The sequence below is a fragment of the Doryrhamphus excisus genome, chromosome 23 (genome assembly GCF_030265055.1).
Source record: "Doryrhamphus excisus isolate RoL2022-K1 chromosome 23, RoL_Dexc_1.0, whole genome shotgun sequence".
NCBI lineage: Eukaryota > Metazoa > Chordata > Actinopteri > Syngnathiformes > Syngnathidae > Doryrhamphus > Doryrhamphus excisus.
Window position 1 is genome coordinate 11,838,758 of NC_080488.1, and position 20,077 is coordinate 11,858,834.

Consider the following 20,077-nt stretch of genomic DNA (forward strand, 5'->3'; position numbering starts at 1 on the left):
GTCATAAACACAAGAATGAAATGAAACTGTAATAAAAAGGGTGTAACCTCTTTATGCGTCTTTGTAGCAGCGCATTGAGTCCATGACCCCACCTAGCATTTATTAACACTTAATGATCTTTATCCTTAATGATGGTCGCAACAGTATTGATAACAATTAGTGTATTAGCACCGTATTGTATTATTCACACTTTAGCCTAATTTTCTGTTCATAGCTGTTCTTCAGTAAAAGATTACTAAACTTATTCTTTTGTTTTCACTGCTTTACATTGAAGTAACAGTCAAGTAACGATTCATCGGTTGATTATTTTTTCGATTAATTAATCGGAATTTCCACCTCTTTATTCATAAATAGAAGACATGAACTGACAGAGCAAATAAGAGCAAAAACATTTTGTTGCCGCTTGAATATTCTGTTAAAATAATGTGAAATCATAAAAAACCTGTACACAAAAATAAAATCATGATCTAATTTAATATGAAGCAAACACCAACAGTTGGCGGTTGGGTTCGCATTAGTTTTCCCCGAGTCAAAGCTGATTTGTACATAATATGTCTGCTTTCGGCACGATGGAGGAGTGGGGAGTGCCCTGTGATTGGCTGGCGACCAGTCCAGGGTGTACCCCGCCTCTCGCCCGAAGACAGCTGGGATAGGCTCCAGCATCTTCGTGAGGAAAAGCAGTAAAAATGAATGAATGTCTGCTTTCATGGATGAATAAGGAAATTGTAAATATTCACATTTGAGAGGCTGAAATCAAAGGATATTTCTATATAATGATTAATCGATTACCAAAATAGTTAATTGGGACAACGTGTAAGAAATATAGCTTCCTGCAAGTTTCCTATCTGGATGGATTCTCTTCCCAGAAGACACATGGACTCCTCTAGCATTCATCAACATTTTTATGATGATGATGGCTTTTTCTTTTTCTGGTGCACTTCCGCATGGGTGACAAAATAAAATACAAAAAGTTCATTTAAGGCAGCAAAGTGTCAACCAAAGACGACTGGTACATCCGCACATTCTTTCCAAGTGTAGAAGCAGTAGGAAGACGAGAGAGGAGAGGCCTTTAAATGCGCAACCGACAGCGTCAATTAGAGCTTCAGCAGAAACGGCAGCTTCCTGACGGGCACAAGAACACTGGATGGCTTTTTCAGATGGATTTGGTTGAATCTTGTACAAACACGAGTCAATAATGAGGTAATGGCCAATCGCTGAGGAAGAACCATTCACAAGTGATTCGCTCGGGGGCACATTGCACCGCAGCCCGTCACCCAGCATAACAAGGGCACCCTGCCAATAGGATCCATTTGCAGAACCGCATGCAGGTGTCCTGAGCCCTTAATACCGGCGCTCCATTTGCCTTAATACAAGCGCTGATGAAAAGCTGATAATTACAACTGTAATGATTCCGGAAGCGATGAAATCAATGACAAATTTGTGTTCTGAGCAAATGTACAAGACATTAAACTCCTTCAGCACATTGCCGCTGATATTTATGTCTATTGCCGGCGTTTTCATTATCATAAAACGTGTTTAATATTTCCCAGCCGTGTGAGAGGGCGGCCACGCCACGACTGATTGAGCATGTGAGATTTAGTGGCTCTTTCCACGTCTCCGAGACTTTCTCCAGCTGTGTCCCCGTACTTCAGAACCGGCACACACGACCCGGTTGATGGAGCGGAGAGGAGAGGAGGGTGAAGGAGGGCGGGGGCGGGGGCGGCGGTGGTGGTGGGGGGCCAGCAGTGAGGACACGGTGCCAACCAGAGAGGCCCACCGTGCCTCAGTCCCATCTCTCCAGCTGAGGGCTTTGATTCGCCTGATTGTCTCCAATATTGAGACACACAATAAACACAACACTTGGCGGACATTTGCAATTCTAATCAGTCCCTCTCAACCGGCCTGGACAACCCAGCTCCAGCCCTCTGGGATATCACTCATCTGACTGCAAAATAATGACACAATCATCGCCATGGCTACGCTCCTTCTGCATCCCACGAGTAGCCGCACAGAAAGGATATTAATACACAGGAGTGTTCTGAGGACTAAATGAATGGGCTAAGAGATTAGCTAGCTCCCAGGTTAATGAATGTGCCACGCAGGCGAGCACCCCCCCCCACGCTTCCCACAAGTTCACTTGCAGGTCCCCACCTGCCCGCGCAAGGCATGCTGCAACATGATTTCAATAAACCATTTCCTTTCAACATCAGATCCCCAGTAAGTGTTTAGATTTCGATTGTGAGGAGGCAACTTGTCAGCTTCCGTGTATCTCATTTGAACGTGGTGATAAACACGCGTTGGGGCTGTGAGTGATATGATCATTATTCGCCATACAGGTCGGATTTGACCTTTGTGAGATTGTTTGTTTGCCGGCGTCCAAATCGATGCAAAGCGAGAAGCTGTTATCTTATGCAAACCGGACCCTAGAAATCATAAAAGCCCATCTGCCGGATTTTTAGCTATGTTTTCATTGACTTGCCAACATGGCGGTAATAGATGTTCGCGTGTACAAGTGACATGCAATCATCCCTGTTTTAGTAGCCTGGACATATTTGCCTTAACTGTCACCCAGAAGATGGGAAATTTACATTTATTTAAAAAAAAAATAACTGGCACGTCTTATGAAACTCATTATTTGACTTGCAAATCATTCCGATGATTCATAACGGCGAATGTCTGCCCTCGTTTTCACGCAAATACCTGCGTGTGAATGACAGGCTGTCAGTGAAACAAACGTCATTATCTGCGATGCGTGTGTGAGTGGCGAGCGGGTGCGGGGTCACATCACTCGTGGGGGGGCGGGGCGACATTGCGGACAGGAAACATTACTTTCTGATTTCCCTCTAGAGGGGAAACACTCTTGTCACAATGTGCAACGCTGCCTTCCAAAAGGTTATTCCAATATGTGCGATGGATAAGTGTGTTTATGTGTATGTGTGAGCGCCCCCCATGACAGATACGCATCTAAAAGCCCCTTTAACTGAGCCCATTTCTTGAAAACGACGTTTTTTTTGCTTTGTTCTGGCTTTGAAGAGCAGACTTCTGGTAAACCTCACCCTTCCCCGTCCTTAGCCTTTGACTTGTTCTGTGTAACAACAATACGTGGGGTTTAGTTCAGTGTCCTGCGGTCGATCTGTGAGTACACTGATAAGAGAAGCTGATGGATAGGTTTAATCAGGCGAGCCCAGGGATCAAGACCACGGGACAGATCAATCAAATGCTGGGTGCTTTATAATAGAAGCAGCTTTTATCACACTCGCAGGGGTATTTGCTCACTATTTGTTATTGCGGGAAGGGGCCTACGTTGGGGTGGGGGGGGGCTAAATATACAAAGGTAGATATGAGGATCCAAAGGCACTGAAGAATTAAGCTAAACGTTGCTACTTTCAAGCAAACTTCTTGACACCCAGCAAAATAAAAGCCCCTTTTGAATTGAAAAAAAGATTAATTACACAAACGACACGAAGCAAGCGAATCTGCATATGAGAGCAAGCCGGGCGGTGTTCTAACTAGGACACTGTTTTTAATACACAGCCGCCTCGCATGTCTTAAAAGAAGCCTCTTATCAGACAATTTGAGTGACAAGTCTATTTTCTGTTTACTCTCAAGTCGTGATAGTAAAAGACAGCTACACATGTCCGACCCAATGCAAGACAAATGACTTGGTTTTTTTCCCTCCCTCGGATGCCAGATCCTATCCAGGCAGACATGCAGAAGTTGTCAGTGGCCTTATTGAACACCATATTGACTGATGCAATCACACACACGCACATCATTAGGCTCGTTAACAGCGAATGCAAAAGGGAGACTGCTGTAGTCTGATAACGCTCAAGCAGGCAAGATGCAGGCTGTCGGTATTAAAATGAAATGTGCGCGTGTTAATAAATAGCTTGTTTGACACGACGCTATTCTCATTCACACCATTCGTTTGCGCCGGGATCGTCGGGCGGATTGTGGCCTCGTAAAGACGCTCCATGTGTTGTTTTAGGAAGCCATTACAAACTGGGCCGTCTCCATTACAAGGGCTATCTGATGGTTATTACCGCCATCTGTAGCACACACTCAAACGTTAATCTCCGTGAGCCAACCACAGCTGACTCCTGAGCTGGTCCTCGCATCCACGCCACCTTCCGCTGTGATATAAGCGCTTGTGTACATCCAAACGTGACACGGCAGCTGTTGTGTTGTGACACGGCGGCTTTGGGGTCAACGCATTTTGGATTTCTTTTTTTGAGTGTTGGAACATCGCCCGCGGAAATGCTCGGTCCCCTTCAAAGGCTCATCACGGGACGCACGTCTAATGCGGAGGGAAGGTCGCTTAAAGGCTCAGCCAGACGAGCCGCTTTGAAACGACGGCAGTCGCCTCAATAGGAGGGAAATCATTTCCCTTCCCGCTGCCATCTTATTGTGCAGGGGCGCACCAGGCGGGTCTACGCGGTGGCCACATGTGGCCTGTCTCCAAGAATCATGCCACTCCATTCCAAAGCAGGGCAGCAGCAGGAAATGAGACTCCCCCGGATGCACCGGGGCTCCTACACAATAAATACAAAGATATAAAGTCATCCCTCTTTTTCGCCGGTTAATTGGTTCCAGACCTGGTTTTATAAATACACTTTTGGACATTATTAGAGTCCTGCGGACATGAACTAACACCCCTGTAGCCACCATTACGCTCCTATTAGTCATTGTTAATACCAGATTTCACTATTATTATTTTTTTTTTACTATTATGTTACAAGACGCAAGATGGCTGATAGCTAGCAAGTTAGAGAGGCAATAAGATAACGTGATAACCATTCATTCATTCATTTTCTACCGCTTTTCCTCACAAGGGTCGCGGGGGTGCTGGAGCCTATCCCAGCTGTCTTCGGGCGAGAGGCAGGGTACACTCTGGACTGGTGGCCAACCAATCCCAGGGCACATATAGACAAACAACCATTCACACTCACATTCATACCTATGGACAATTTGGAGTCGCTAATTAACCTAGCATGTTTCAAATTTCCATCCATACATTTTCTATACCGCTTATCCTCTGCTGGAGCCTATCCCAGCTGTCTCTGGTACACCCTGGACTGGTGGCCAGCCAATCGCAGGGCATATATAGACAAACAACCATTCAAACTCCACACAGAGATTCAAACCCAGGTCTTCCCGATCTCCTGACTGTGTGGCCTACATACAAACCAATCCCTCACCGTGCGGCTAATTTCTTATAAAATTAAGAAAGAGTTTCAAGAAAAAAGTAAGAAAAACGGACAATGTAAAAAGCGACAAATGTACCACTTCCACACTGAATGAGAGGAGAACCTTTTTTCACTCGACATGGATGGCTGGCCACATGGAGTGCAAGGTGGATGTCTCATCCATGAAGCATTACTGCCGCCTAGTGGCCAGAATACCACATATCACTTGCATTTCATATGTTTTGACTAATAACAGACCACAAAATTAATAATAATATATATAATAATTTAACCACAATATTGCAAGGGACAGACCTGTTAATTATCTCATTCATCCGAGCAGGCTAGCATGCTAAAAGACTAGGTGGGACACACCAGTCCGACTAGATCGGGCAGGTCTAGTCTGGTGGTTTCTCTTCATCGATGGCTTTCCTCACTCCCCTTTCCAACCATTGTTCTCTGTCCTTGTCGTCAGAAGAGTGAACTTTATGTGCAGCAGTGACTTCCATGTGACGTCCATGTAGAGGTTGGCCACTATAGGGGACACGGGTGACCCCATCGCACAACCGTGCTTTTGTCTGTAAAAAGTTCCCATGAACTGAAGAATATGTGGCATTCAGGCAAAGCTCCAGCAAACGACATATTTGTTCTGGATTGAGTGCGGATCTGTCTTGGAGGGCGGGGTTAAGGTGGAATGTTCCCTCGCGGTTTCCACTGCATCTCGGGTTGGAATACAGGTGTCCAGTTTTAAACGTAACACAAACGTCTTCAGTGCAGTAGCGATTGATTGAATGCTCTTCAAGGGTTATAAGTCAAGTTCTATAGCATATTTCAAAGAGCATCTTCATGCACGCACACAGGCCTGACATGCGTGAGACGCTGCGATTGGACGTGCATAAATAAATGAGAAAATGCAGCAAAGGGAGCTCCAAAAAGCACCAGCACGGGCCGGGGCCCAGCGTGCATGAAGGGACCGTCTGCAGGGAGAGGCTTTCATCTCGGAGACAGAGGAGGAGAGGAGAGAAGTGATGCGGCGGTTCAGCCTGTCATGTTTCACAGCGGGAGACAGATGAGCAGAACAGCTAAAATAGTCAAAGTTTTCAATGAGACAGCAGGTAGGACGCCACATAATGGGACCACCAATTTCAAATGTGTTCCCATCACAGTCGATTCCAAGCAACAACTTTGAACCCAAATGCTCCTCCGAGTTTAGAAAACGGGTGCACCGATTTAAGACACCGTGTTTGCTTTAGCAGACATTCTGTGCCATTTCCAACATAGCAGAGATGAGAGGCTTCCATGATGGCCGTGCACATCGTGGGGGAGAAGAAACACCCCTCTAATGGGAAGCAGATTCTGCTCCTATGAACGGGATGAAATATAGACATGTGCCCCGCTGCGTGGCAATCACCGCCATAAGAACGTGGTGTGGGAGGTGGTGATGGTATGGGGGGTGGGGGGGGCGGGCGTCAGACCCCTGACAAGCTCTCTCACTCAACACACACAGCTGCCAATATGGCCATTCTGAAGCAAATTCATGAGGAGGCCAGTGTCTGACAGTGACATCTCTATTCACCCGGAATTCTTCTTTGCGCCTCCCAACATGGGTGGACACACACACTCACACACACACACACACACACACACACAGAGCCCAAGGCCATGAGAGGAGGCACGGCGCTGGGCATAAGAAAAATACTTTTCCCTGCCGCAAGTCTCTGTGGGGTTTAGCGTGGCATTATGCTAAGATTAGACTTAAGAGTGCTTCGCTATCTGATGTCATTGTTGGTTTTACGTAGTCTGGATAGCTTATGGAAGTCAGACCTCATGGCAGGACCATTTCTCCATAAACAAAACGCTCCGGGTTGCCGTCGTGATTGATTGCAGGTTCCTATTGTATCTGTCTGGTATGGCTCTATTGGGAGTAGAATTAGTGGGACAAAAACTCACGGAAAACGTTCCGCATCTGACTCCATCAATCAAGTTGGCAATCAAAATAATTCAATTAAGAGACTTCAATCCCGCTGGCTTGCAAGTCCCTGCTCCTACAGGCCAGAGACAAACTCAATTTGCCGACAATCCATACATGATAGTATTAGCTCCACTTTAAGGCTCAAATGTTTTTCCATTACTTCCATTTTCTAAATATCCAGGGAGATGCAAAGGACGTCGCCGAGTTATACTGTTTACTTAGAGACGAGACAATTCCAGGGAAAAAGTAAACAAGAATGACTTCCAACGCATAATGAAATTGCAGACAGGCAGCCTGGACAACTAAACTGATTTGCAACTTCTTTAGAAGCCTTATTTGCAAAACACTAGAACTTTAGAAATGTTCCTCATAGATCTGCTAAACGGGCGTACGTCGGAGATGCTTGCTTGTCGGAGGAGGTTGCTGAATATGTGTGTAATTGTCTTTCTCCGCCGTTTCCGAGGTGTGAAAGGGAATGCGGGGTTGCGCTGGGGCGTCCCGGGGAGAGTCGATTGAAGCGTCAGTCACAGCTGCCACACAGATCCCCGGCCCGTAGCAAATCCCAGGACCGGCCCACGCGGGCAGAGGGGCCGGGCCCGGGCCTGGGAGCGGCAGGAGTCCTATAGGGCTTTTCTTCCAGCCCCTCACCAACACAAGGGGGAGCGGCTTCATGCTGGGAGTTTGCTTAGAAAAGCTTGAGCTGAGACTTGGCAGAATGGGTTAACGGAGGCATGCACACACACACACACACACACACACACAGCAACACATTCTCAAAAGGGGTTTTGGGCTGTTGCCTGTGGGCATGGTTGAGGGTAAGAACTAATACCGACTCATCTAAAAATTTGGGACACATTCCTCGCCACACGCTCTAAAGAGAGGTAGAGAAAGCGGGCGCTCCAACCAGATTACTGGAGGAATGATTGTTTTTTTTTTTGCTGGAGGCCTGGGCAGCCTAATGGTGGTAAAGTCCCGAGGATTATACTCTGTGCCATTTCCATGCTCCCCCTAATAGTCTCCATGTCCTGCCTCTGTATGCCATAGATGGATTATGATGCTTTATAATTAACATGGGCGTGTGTGTTCGGGAGTGGGGGGGGGGTGCTGTCACAGACCACCCATCTGCCGCGATGACACACTTACTTGAGGATCCCTGGGGAAATGTGGGCTCCTACACCGCACGATTCCATTACTTTATCATTCTATCATTCTATTATCTTACCACTCCATTCAATTACACTGTCACTCCATTAGTGTACTCATAACAGCGAACAAAGAGCTCCGTGATGATCATTGATGAGATGTACAGAGCTCGTTTGGTGCGGCCATGATTCATACAGTCTTCCACTCCGTAAAGTCATATCTGGAGTAAGTAAGTACTCGGAGGATAATTACTCCTTTCACTTTCTCTTCGGGAGAGAAAAGGTACATTGAAAAGTTCAGTTATTATGTTGTGTTATGTATTGCATGTTATGTTATGTGATATAATGTTATGCTATGCAATTCTATGCTTTGTTATTTACCGGAGATGCTCGGTACTAATGTAATTTCCCGTGACAATGAAAGCCACGCTTTAATGACATCTTAATGAGAACCTTTTCACGCAGTACTTTTTACTTTTTCCTCGGTGTACCATGTGGTTCCCCTTCCTCCACCCCCCCCAAGTCCAAGCACAGTAAATTCCCCCGTCCCCACAAAAGACTTTGCGGCACCACAAACTGCATGCATGGCTATATGACAAGTCATGACGTCTTAAAGGTTGCCGGCCCTGCCCTGCCGTTTGGACCCGCTTCTGATGAGGTCCAGCCTCGGCTGCACAGAGGGGGCTCTGTGAGAAAGTGGATGAAGTCAGTCCGAACAAAAAGGTTACGAGTTCCCCCGTCGGAGTCGCGGGGGTAATGGTTTTAGAGATGGCTGTCACACAGATCCGTTCCACTGTCCAACACCAACGCTGATCTCCCGCAATCCAAAGCTGCTCGCTTTTCAATCGCTCAACTTCTCTCCCCGTGTCCCCCTTCTTCTTTATTCCCTCGCCTTCCACCTCGCACTGACACATGGAAGTAATCTGGGAGCTGTACGCGGGACTGAAAGGATGTGCGGTTGAGCCCAGGGCTGTGTTTCAACGCTCTATATTAGCTTGCTTCCCTCTCCTGCTTAATCCCTTCATTTTCATCTGCTCTGAAGTAAAAGAAGTAAAATGGCAAACAAAAGGCCGACTTTGCCCATTCAACTTTCTCCTTATTTCCTGTAACTCTGCATACCAACATTTGCAATTAATTCAGCCGCGGTGCAGGCGAGGAGACAAGCAGGAAGATTTTCCCGGGGCCATGCCGGTGCTTGGCATAGCCGAGGCTGATGGGAACTTCCTCCCGGTTGCTGCCAGCCAGACTTCTGTCTAATGAAGGCCGCTCGCTAACAGCCTGGAAGGCAGCCGCTGTGGAGCCACTCCATGCTCTTCCTCGACACTTTCACAGGGGCGCACTGGCACGCTCCTCGCACTTCCTTAATGTTCCACTGTGGCTGCACAAAGAACAATAGCGCGGCGACAATCCGCAGCCCTCATTTGCGGCCATAAGCTTACACTTGCCCCTTTCACATGCAGCCTTCCTGTGCTTTCACACCAGTGTGAACAGTAGCACAAACCGGAGCGCTTTTACTCGTTCCAAGTGTCCCATCGCAGCGCAATTAAATGAAATTGCCAGTTTTTTATGGTAATTATACCTTCTCAATAATGTGCTGGATTGTAAAGAGCTGAGGTGTAGTTTTATGTGTGAAATTCGACAGCTAGCCGAGAAGTGCCTTGGCTTTCTATAATGGTCGCTGTGGTAACTAAATTGTCATAATGCTCCTGGCTGGAATAAAGTGCACGGAATATGATGCCCATCTGTTTATTTCCATTTAACAGCGCCACAAATCACCACCATCACCAAACTATTAATATTAGCGTAAATAAATAATATTTAGGTGCAGAAATAGGATTAATTTGCTAGCCTGTTCATGTACACCTTTACTTAATCAAGAGATTTGCTAGGGATGGTCCGATAATTATTGGTACCGATGCCGTTATGTATTTACTACATAATCAAACACAAGCGGTCGGTATTCACCACCGTAGGGGCGATGGAGACACGTAGGGTATACCTCCATAAGTCCGGTGAGAGTGCATTAGCACCCCCATGTAGGGTGACCAACCAAAAGGAGTCATGACTAGTGAAAGTGCTAAGAAGACATTGGGTGATATCATCAACCAGGGGGGTCCAAAGTGCTGATTTTTTTTTTTTTGGACCCTTGGAATATCCATCAGTATGTGACTGTGACGTTACAAAACAAACAAAGTTGGATATTGTCTTGATATTTTTGCTAAAGAGTACATATCCCAGGTATCAGTCCCTCCAAAATGTACAAATGAAAAAAAAATATGGAAAAAAAAGAGCAAAAAGGCATAATATAAGAAGAAAAAGCTGCAATCTTGAAACTAATTAAGACGACAAAGATTCATCTGTAAATATTTATATATAAAAATGACATGCATCAGCGTCATGACCAATTAGCCAACCCCCCCTCCGATCCCAAATAGATTGCAGTCTTTAACAGTCGGGTGTATAAAGCTCAGTTCCCATAAAGTGGAGTGCTGCATCCGGGAAGTACTGTTTGTTCACAGGATCATTCAAAAGGCAAACAAGGCAACCCCGTCTGGTTAGGTACAAAAAAAATAACTGCTATCTAATTCATGGCATCAATTTTGCCAATTAACATTCTGTCCATCAAATCATTCATTCCATTATTACATTCAGCTGTTCCAGTTGTGAATCAGTCCTGTAATATGTCTTCAAAGGAAAGAAACTGTAGCTCAAGTCACGTCGACCGGGCAGGAACACATGGAGTATAAACAGAGAACGGTTTTTGAGGAGGGGAGTGGTTGGTGGCTGGGGGGGGGGGGCGAAAATGAGTTGCAAATGCAGCTCGTTTCACAGAACAGAGCTGAGCCGGGAATGTGCAACTGCTTGGATAAACACAAATGATTCATCAATCGCACAGAAAAGCAGTATGATCAGTTTTCAGTGATGCGGCGGCCAAAACCACGGGCGGATAAAGTGACTCCATCTGAATTGAAGCCATGAGGGAAAAGAAAACATTTTTCCCCAAAATAACCCGAGAAGCTGCTACTCTTTTCTGGGCCCAGGTGTCTGTGTCGTTACGCGGCCCTGAAACAACAGACATGTCGACACAGAAGTGCACGCTACATAAAAGCAAACGCAGCTGTCGTCATGCTGAGACACAGGGTGCCTTTACAGCGGCGAGCGCCAGTTGCTTTGCTGAAGTATTTCTCGTTGGCCGGAGCCACTCTCCGGCTCTCGGAATGAGGCTCAGGCTCTAAGTCCTCTCTGCATGTAATAAGATCTCTATCAGAGGGAAACACAATCAGAGTCTAAAGAGGGAGGTGGGGGGGCCAAGGTGCATATCGCGGGGATAAAGGGGCCAAGCAGCGAGCAGGCCTCTGACCCACACTGCGGTGAGCGCTCGGTGCGAGGAACCAAACCCTGTTCCTTGTGCTGCACTCGCTTCCACCTCTTGTTTAACAGGTTGTGGCAGTTTCTGGTTTTACCGTGCGAGTCCCCCCCGCCCCACCACACCCCACCCCTCCCCTTCTGAATTCTCGCTGTATTTTAAATGTCAGCACGGACGAGCGTTTCGAACAGCGATTAACTCCAGTCAAAGGTTTTCCATTGTGCCGTGAAACATTTTGCTTTGATAAGAGACGTTTATAAAAGCATAGATAAGACAGTCAGTTCTTTAAAACTAATTACCTCATTGTAAAAACATTTCCCCTTTACCTTATCGTGCTAATTATGGAAGCTTAACCCAAACTTTAATCAGGACTAAATGCGTTTTGCTCAAACTGGTTGAATAAACGTATAAAAGGTGCAACAGTTTCAATCCGAGTGCGTGTTGTTTTCTCTTTAATAAGACGTTAAAGAGCGGCGCTAATCAAATCCAGAGTAATCATCAAACCTAGTGAAGCGTTAAAGCATGCGCGATACCAAAGCAGCCAAGTGTTAAACTGCGAGTCAGCCAGCTAAGGTCAATAACAGCAGCGCCACGCCAGAAGACAGCCGCTGCAAGAGAGGCTATTGCTGACCTTTATCAGCACAAAAACCTCTCTTATGCTCCTTTCGTGTTTTGTGGCCTTCAAAGAGGAGTCGGGGGGCCAAAAATCACGTTTCCAAGCCTCGGCAAAATGCGAGTTCGACATCAGAGCACCAGACTGTTGGCCGGCCCGGCTGCACTTGTCTTGCTTTATTATTTCAGAGGTGTGCAAGAATGTTTCCCAGCCTCTCCCTTTGTGGTGTTTGTCTCTTGAGCTGCTGCAAACATGGCCGCCATGGCTGCCGGGTCATGAGGTAAATATTAGCTAGGGAGGGTTAGCCTGGAGGACGTGCGGGAGCCACTCGAAGCAACCTTGTCTGATTATCATTAAATTGTCATCACTGCAGCATTCCTATGTGTGTGTGGCGTGTGTGTGTGTGGCGTGTGTGTGTGGCGTGTGTGTGTGTGTGTGTGTGCGTGTGTGTGCGTGCTTTGCTATAAGCGCTTCAGCGACAGGACGTGATCAGTCATAACAAAGTGACATTTTGTAGCATAATTGCACTCAGCTAAATGAGAACTAAATCCTATTTACTCTGATGACATGTTAGAATGTTGGCTTTTTTTTTTAATCCTGAAGTACTAGGAACTGCTAGGAAGTACTAGGAAGTACTAGGAACTGCAATTCCTTGCTAAACTGTGTGGGAAATTAACAACAAACTTTATGTAGAATTGTAATGGTGATTGAAGAATTTCTGAATGTTCTGAACTCCTGTTTCCATGAGCATGAATTCAGTTTCCCACGTGACGGCAATATATTTGTGGTGGTGGTTTGCCGGGTCGGGGGTTCAATGACATCATTGCGTAACGTATGTATGACAAAAGCGCTTTTATATCTCCAAATGTGTCCAATAAGACCAGAAAAAGTCGCTAAATTTGTCGCTGGAATAAATGTCGCTGAATAAATCGCCAAACACTGCAACACCGATCCCTCCTGCTACGTATTCTTCCTCTTCCGCAGGCCAACTGTGCTTGACGTTTACTAAAGGAGACCTATTATGCTCATTTCCGGTTCTTTGTATTGACTTGTGGACTCCTGTAGAGCAGCTAAACACAATAACCCACACAGAACGCTTGTTAGATCTTCCAGATCTCTAGGTACATCCTCTCCGCCGTGATTGGTTACACATACATCAAGCGCTCCCGAGGACTTCCAGGTACACAGGTCCGCATTTACCAAGTGCAGGTGATCTGCAGCCCATATAAGGAAGGCATCGTTTAACATGGGAATACAACACCGTAACAACATTTATACGTTAGAACTGTGTGACGTTAGAACGACAAGCCACAGTACATTCACACAGTCCCATTATAATGTGTTTATGAGTGCAAACAGGTAGCGCCAAATTTGTGGTGATACAAAATACAATGAATCAACAATGAAATCCCACACCACGTTAATCACTTACCCGTTCCTATCACGGAGCAAAGCTTTGGTCGACCCTTTCCCACAGTGCACTTTTGTCGTGATGCATCCTCGCAGTTCAAATCAATTGAGTCAACTCCAGTTATTGACAAGACCGGTGCCAGAATTATAACACCCCCACATTTAAATCTATAAGTAACGCAGCACCCGCCAGGATTTGAACATAAATACAAACCTAAATGAAAAAAAAACCACACAGTAGTGTGCCAACACTGCTGCTTTCCTACACTTGTGCTCATAACTCATAGCCTGTGGGGGGGGTGCTGCTATTGTTATATTTGGTGTCTATGGGCCACAGTCACAGTGTGCAAGCAGAGGGCTATGTTAATTTATCAGCTGAGGCAGCAGTTCTCCCCAAACTGTGGAACAGGAAGTAAGACATCATAAATCCAGATAAGTCACTAGATAGTGTACTGTATTGCGTTATCGCCGCAGAGCAATACAGGCCCAAATACATCGGTGGATTGATAAAAAAACAAACAATGCTGATTGCAGTACGAGTGCTGTCATCAGACAGCGGTGCTGACGGATCGGTTTCAGGAGAAAAACAGGTTTGTCTCTTGTTATTGCCGAGCCTGCAAACGGTGAGATAATTGTCTTTTGTTTTCAAAGCGCACAGCGGCGACATAATTTGATTGGGAGAGAACACTTTTGCCGAGCGCCTTATTGTTCCACCGTGAACTTTATGAAATATTCGGCCAACGCGGGGAATTGACACGGAGCAGAGTAGAGAAAACAGATGGAGGAATAATCTTCCGCTCCCTAAAGCAGCGTGGCAACTTCTGAACATATTCCCTTCAGGTGACATCAACAATAAATCAATAAAAGCAATAAATGTCACGCTGTTTTTTATTAGTCTACAAGCAGCTGAGGGTTTTTTAATGTGTTTGTGTGTGTTTCTCGATGTGTTGATGCTTATTCCACCGTTTTTGAGCGCATGGGCGAATAAAAGCCGATGGGCCGTAGTGCGGCCATTAGTGTCTGACCACACATTGTGTACTTATACTGCATATATATAAATATGAACATGGCGGCAGTATTCCTGCCCACTGACTGCACAACAAGCTCCTATGACATGTGACATTTGGGGGATAAATCAATTCTAGTTCTAAGCATGTCTGGCCTCGCTGGCTGCTGAAGGTCAGCTCCGTAGCTCCAAGCAAACACAGGAGGCTATTTTTGCTTTTTTTTTTCCTTTACTTAATTTCCTTGCTTATGTGTGTGAGATCCAACACTACACAAATGCAGGAGTCTGAGAGGGTGATAATTGCTACCAGAATGTATTTTATTATAAGCAGCCTGGGCTCGCACTGCTTGTTTTGATGGGAATAATAGGATCTTTTCCCAGCAGCTTGCTTCTGAGAACCTAACCCCTGATTTGATGACCAGAATGTCAACCTGGATCCAAGCGCAAAATCAGCCCCTCCAACACTTATTCCCCTGCTATCTGAAACCACAGCTTCACACATTTCTGTGGGTAAATGTTGGAAAGGTGAAAAGCGGCCTTCCCGGGGGCCAGGTCGCCTGTGCAGAGCACCTGGGCCAGGGCTTGATCCACACTGCATTCCTTTGAATCTACTTGCACTCAACAGTTGGGATAAATGATGGGGAATGAGTGGAAAACGACTAAATAGTCTTGATTATAACCAAAACGTCCTTAATGCGGCGTGTAAAAGGTGCATGTTATAAATGGCTGTCATGGTGCCACCAGTGAGGCCTTGTTTATAGTCTGGAAGCATGTACCTCATGTGGGGAAAAAAATCATCAAAACACACAGAAAGTACATTTTAGTTTAGCTGTGAATAATTGCCACATTTAATGGAACATTTAAAAGCAGCTTACGCACAGGCTGCTGGGTTTCTGCTAATGTTAGTGCGCCATTACGCACATACTCGATCCAATTTTGGCAAATGAAACAAGACACTTACTTGGGATTTTGCGAGCTCCAAATGATGGTCTCCAGGGATTTGGCTGAAAGTAGCACCGTTCTACACATCATGATAAAAATCCAGAAGTAATACTTCCAACAAGCGAGTCCCGCCATGCTGCTGAATGTACACACGCAAGCACGCACACACAAGTGGGGAACCGAGGACTCGGAGGTTGGGATACTTTTATGTGCGCTTCGGCCGCTGGAAAGGTGAGCGTCGGTCAGTCTGGAGCATGTGAGCTCGGTATCACGTACATGTCCTTGTGGACTACTTAAGTCGGGTCTAGTCCGGGCCCAGTGTCCTTGACTGAACCCTCGGTTTCGGTGGGATGTGGCTCACAAGTGTCCTGGGTGACCTGTGGCTGACGCACAACCAGCGAGCTTTTAATCGAGATAATCAAACTATAAAGACAGTTTTTATGGGATGGGGAGGCTCGCAATCGGATGGCTCTGCTGGTACCTGTCGCTGCATCCACATTCATCCATCAAGTCCAGGTGAGCGTCCAAAAGGTCCGAATCATTTCCGGCTGGGAGTTCTTCCACCAAGATGCTCCTCTTATGGGAGAAGAACAGAGTTTTTGTTGTAAATATCCCTATGGGATCCAGGGGCTGCTCGGCGTGCGCTCCCGCGGGGATGTATGCTCCAACTCGGACACGCTGAGTGGTCAGTGTTTCAAATAAAACATAAAAAGACTTAAACACTCGTCTCTGCGGTTTGGTAGGTGGAGAGAAGAACCTGCCGAGGTGAGGTGAGCTCGCTCAGTGCCTCACAATCCAGCTGCTTCCTTCCATGCCGGTGTGTTTCTTCCGCCGTGTCCACAAAGCTCTCACTACCTCGGCTCCTGCCTGACTGCAACCAGAGCTGAGGGGAGCTGCGCCGGAAGACCGCCCACCACGCAGACGCCAGCCAATCACGGCGCTCTGTCGTAGCACGAAAGCAGGAAGTGAAGGCATTCTTGGGTTGGGAGCAGGGGGAGGGGCCATGTGATTGGGCTCACTCGGCTTCCACACTGGGATTGGGCGATACTACAATTTATCGGTGTCGATTCGATACCAGGTTAATTTGTTGATTATAATCACAATAAAACACAGGACAAAGATGCAAGAGATGGAAATGCATCAACAAACTTATTTATGAACAATTTAATGGAATTAAGTCTTTTTAAGTGAATTAAAAGAAGATAACCTGAAGGAAAGAAGGAAAGAAAAGTAAGGATTCTTTCAGAGAAGACAAGGAAGGAAAAGTGAACCAAATAATTGCTCTTGAAATCATCAATTCATTGATGAAATCATGTTGTCACCGAAGGAGGGGCTGTGCTCTACTATTTTTACATCTTAGTGACAAAATAACTCAACAAAAACTACTACTGCCATTCATTTAAATCCTTGTTTTTGTCCCATAAGCCCCTTTTCCCTGTCCAAGAACGTAATCCCTGTTTGTAAACACAAGAGTATAAGGAAGCTAACAGTAACAGCAACAGGGAAATATTTGCGAGAGAAGGGAAAACTCTAGCCACCATCCCTCTGGTATCGATCCGATATCTTATCTACTATCGATATTTGTCTCGATCCGTCCACCCCTACTCCACACCAGCTCGCCGACCCAAATTAAAAAGGACTTTGGAGTTTTGGACGTAGCGAAAGCATTTAGAGTTGGTGTGACAGCCTGTTGGACTTTAAACTTTTAACCTGCTTGAATCGTAACTTGTCTCAACATGCCTTTTAACGTGGCACGAAAACACATCTCCGGTGTTGTGCATCTATGATTTCCGTGTAAACAAAACTAAATTAGTATCCGTTTGGAGTGTTTGAAATGCTTCGACTTGACTGTCTAGCGTTACAGTGACAGTTATTCTGGTCCCGTCTTTCTTCTCTTTGAAGGGAATGATGATTAATGGTCTCTTTGGATCTCTTTCGGGTTGTCCTCTTTCGGGATAATGAAGTGCATGAGAACTTCTCCTCCTGTGTTTCAAGACAATGGCGGCCGGTAGCCTATAGTCACTGCGGCCCATTCATCCACCGAGGAAGAAATGCTTGACACATAATTGATCATGTCCATGTCTGTGCCCCTTTTGTGCGTGCGTGTGTGTGTGTTTGTGTGTTTGTGTGTGTTGGGTCCTTATTTTGGCCTCATTTGTTCAATCAATGCTGCCCCCTATCGGTTGTGATGGCATCAACTCACAGCCTGACATTTATTGATGCCATATATTATTGGCCCTTTTTGCCCCTATTCACAACGTCTTGAAAAAATACACCATATATATATATAACCACGATATATTGTTTATTTAATTGCTAAAATATTGATTTAAGGAAATATGACATTACACACAATCCTAGTACTACACTAACTTTTGTCGTTTAAAAGCCATCATACTTCCTGGTTGATGCCCCTCAGGGGTCCAACAGGGCAACCTCTAGTGATCTGGAGCTAACGATATTTTAGAAAACAAATAAACATGCTAACGTTTGTTTCCAATCTACTTGTGTGCCATAAAAGTACCTCTAGATTCAAGTGCTATGTTACGGCTAATAAGAGATTGTTGTGCTAATGGAGGAACTGACCATTAATTATTATTATTATGATTTGACCTTTAAACACCACATGAGATTAGAAATGTCATTCAAGTGTAGATTTCAAGCTTAAAGTTCTAAAGTATTTGGCATAGTTGTAAGTATCACAATATCCATACTTGGATGACGAAGGAAGGCGTTCCATTGGTTCCATTGGTTCCATTGGTTCTATTGGTTCCAATGGTTCCATTGGTTCTATCGGTTCCATTGGTTCTATCGGTTCCATTGTTTACATTGTTTACATTAATCTGTGTGTTTCCTGTGGGCTTACTCCAGCATGACGCATCACTTCCGTGATAAAGAGGAAACTTGTGTTGTTAGTATTAAGACACGCTTGGTTTACGTTTATCTTATCGGGACTCACAGGTATTTGTCTCTGTTAACTCATTCACTGCCTCAACCCTGCTACCGCTAGCTAACGGCTAAAGCACAGACGCACGGATGCTTGACAAAAATTTGAGTTTCAGTGACTCACAGGTGCAATTTGTTGTGAATGTGTGATTTTCTGTACATTCGTTTTGTGGGTGACGGGGACTTGTTGACAAAATGAACAATAAACTCGTTCAGCCTGCAGGTTTCGATGTCTCACAAGGTGCTCGAGTTGAGTTTCACTGTCTAACGGGTGCTTGATGAAGACTCGAGTTTCACTGACTCATGGTTGCTCAATGAAGACTCAGTTTTGCTCGATGAAGACTCAAGTTTCACTGACTCATGGTTGCTTGACAAAGACCCGAGTTTCAGTGATTCAGAGTTGCTTGATGAAGACTCGAGTTTCACTGACTCATGGTTGCTCAATGAAGACTCAGTTGCACTCTCGAAGACTCAAGTTTCACTGACTCATGATTGCTCAACAAAGACTCAGTTTTGCTCGATGAAGACTCGAGTTTCACTGACTCATGGTTGCTTGACAAAGACTCGAGTTTCAGTGATTCAGAGTTGCTTGATGAAGACTCGAGTTTCACTGACTCATGGTTGCTCAATGAAGACTCAGTTGCACTCTCGAAGACTCAAGTTTCACTGACTCATGATTGCTCAACAAAGACTCAGTTTTGCTCGATGAAGACTCGAGTTTCACTGACTCATGGTTGCTTGACAAAGACTCGAGTTTCAGTGATTCAGAGTTGCTTGATGAAGACTCGAGTTTCACTGACTCATGGTTGCTCAATGAAGACTCAGTTGCACTCGAAGACTCAAGTTTCACTGACCCATGATTGCTCAACAAAGACTCAAGTTTTACTGACTCATGATTGCTCAACAAAGACTCAGTTTTGCTCGATGAAGACTCAAGTTTCAGTGACTTATGGTTGCTCTACAAAAACTTGAGTTTTACTGACTCATTGTTGCTCAACGATGACTCAAGTTTCACTGACTCAGAGTTTTACTGACTCACGAATGCTGGACAAAGACTTGGGATTTATTGATCACGGGTGCTTGTCGAAGATTGACTTTCACTGGTGCAATTTGTTGTGCTTGTGCGAGTTTCTGCACATGCCCAGAAGGGAAACAAGTACCGGACGACTTGTTGGACGGGTGACGACCCAAATCCCATCAGTGAGTCACTCATAAGAACTGGAGTCAGTAAAAGGAATTGAGTTTCCCACCACGGATACAGTATACTATACTTTGTGCTCGCAGTCAGCCAAGTGCTACAAAAGCTGATGGTGATACTTGATAGTACGCACATGAATAATGATTGTAAACATACCATGTAAGCAAGATATTTTAAAAGGCAAAGAAACAGAAACTCTGTCAATGTCTAAACCCTTAACTGACTCACTGCATCAGCCATTAAAGACTTAGACTCACGGGCTTTACCTGATATCCCGGCAGCCAATCACCGTGCT

At 45.5% G+C, this 20,077-nt stretch overlaps 1 protein-coding gene across 1 annotated transcript in view; it reads right to left on the minus strand.

The window, feature by feature from the left end:
* Positions 1 to 16,504, minus strand: part of efnb1 (ephrin-B1) — a 63,612-nt gene extending 47,108 nt beyond the window's left edge. Inside the window, exon 1 of the mRNA XM_058063106.1 lies at positions 15,658 to 16,504. Within this exon, the coding sequence (XP_057919089.1) occupies positions 15,658 to 15,773 (116 nt within the window). The 5' untranslated portion in view covers positions 15,774 to 16,504. The remainder of the gene's footprint in view (positions 1 to 15,657) is intronic.
* Positions 16,505 to 20,077: the final 3,573 nt, after the last annotated feature.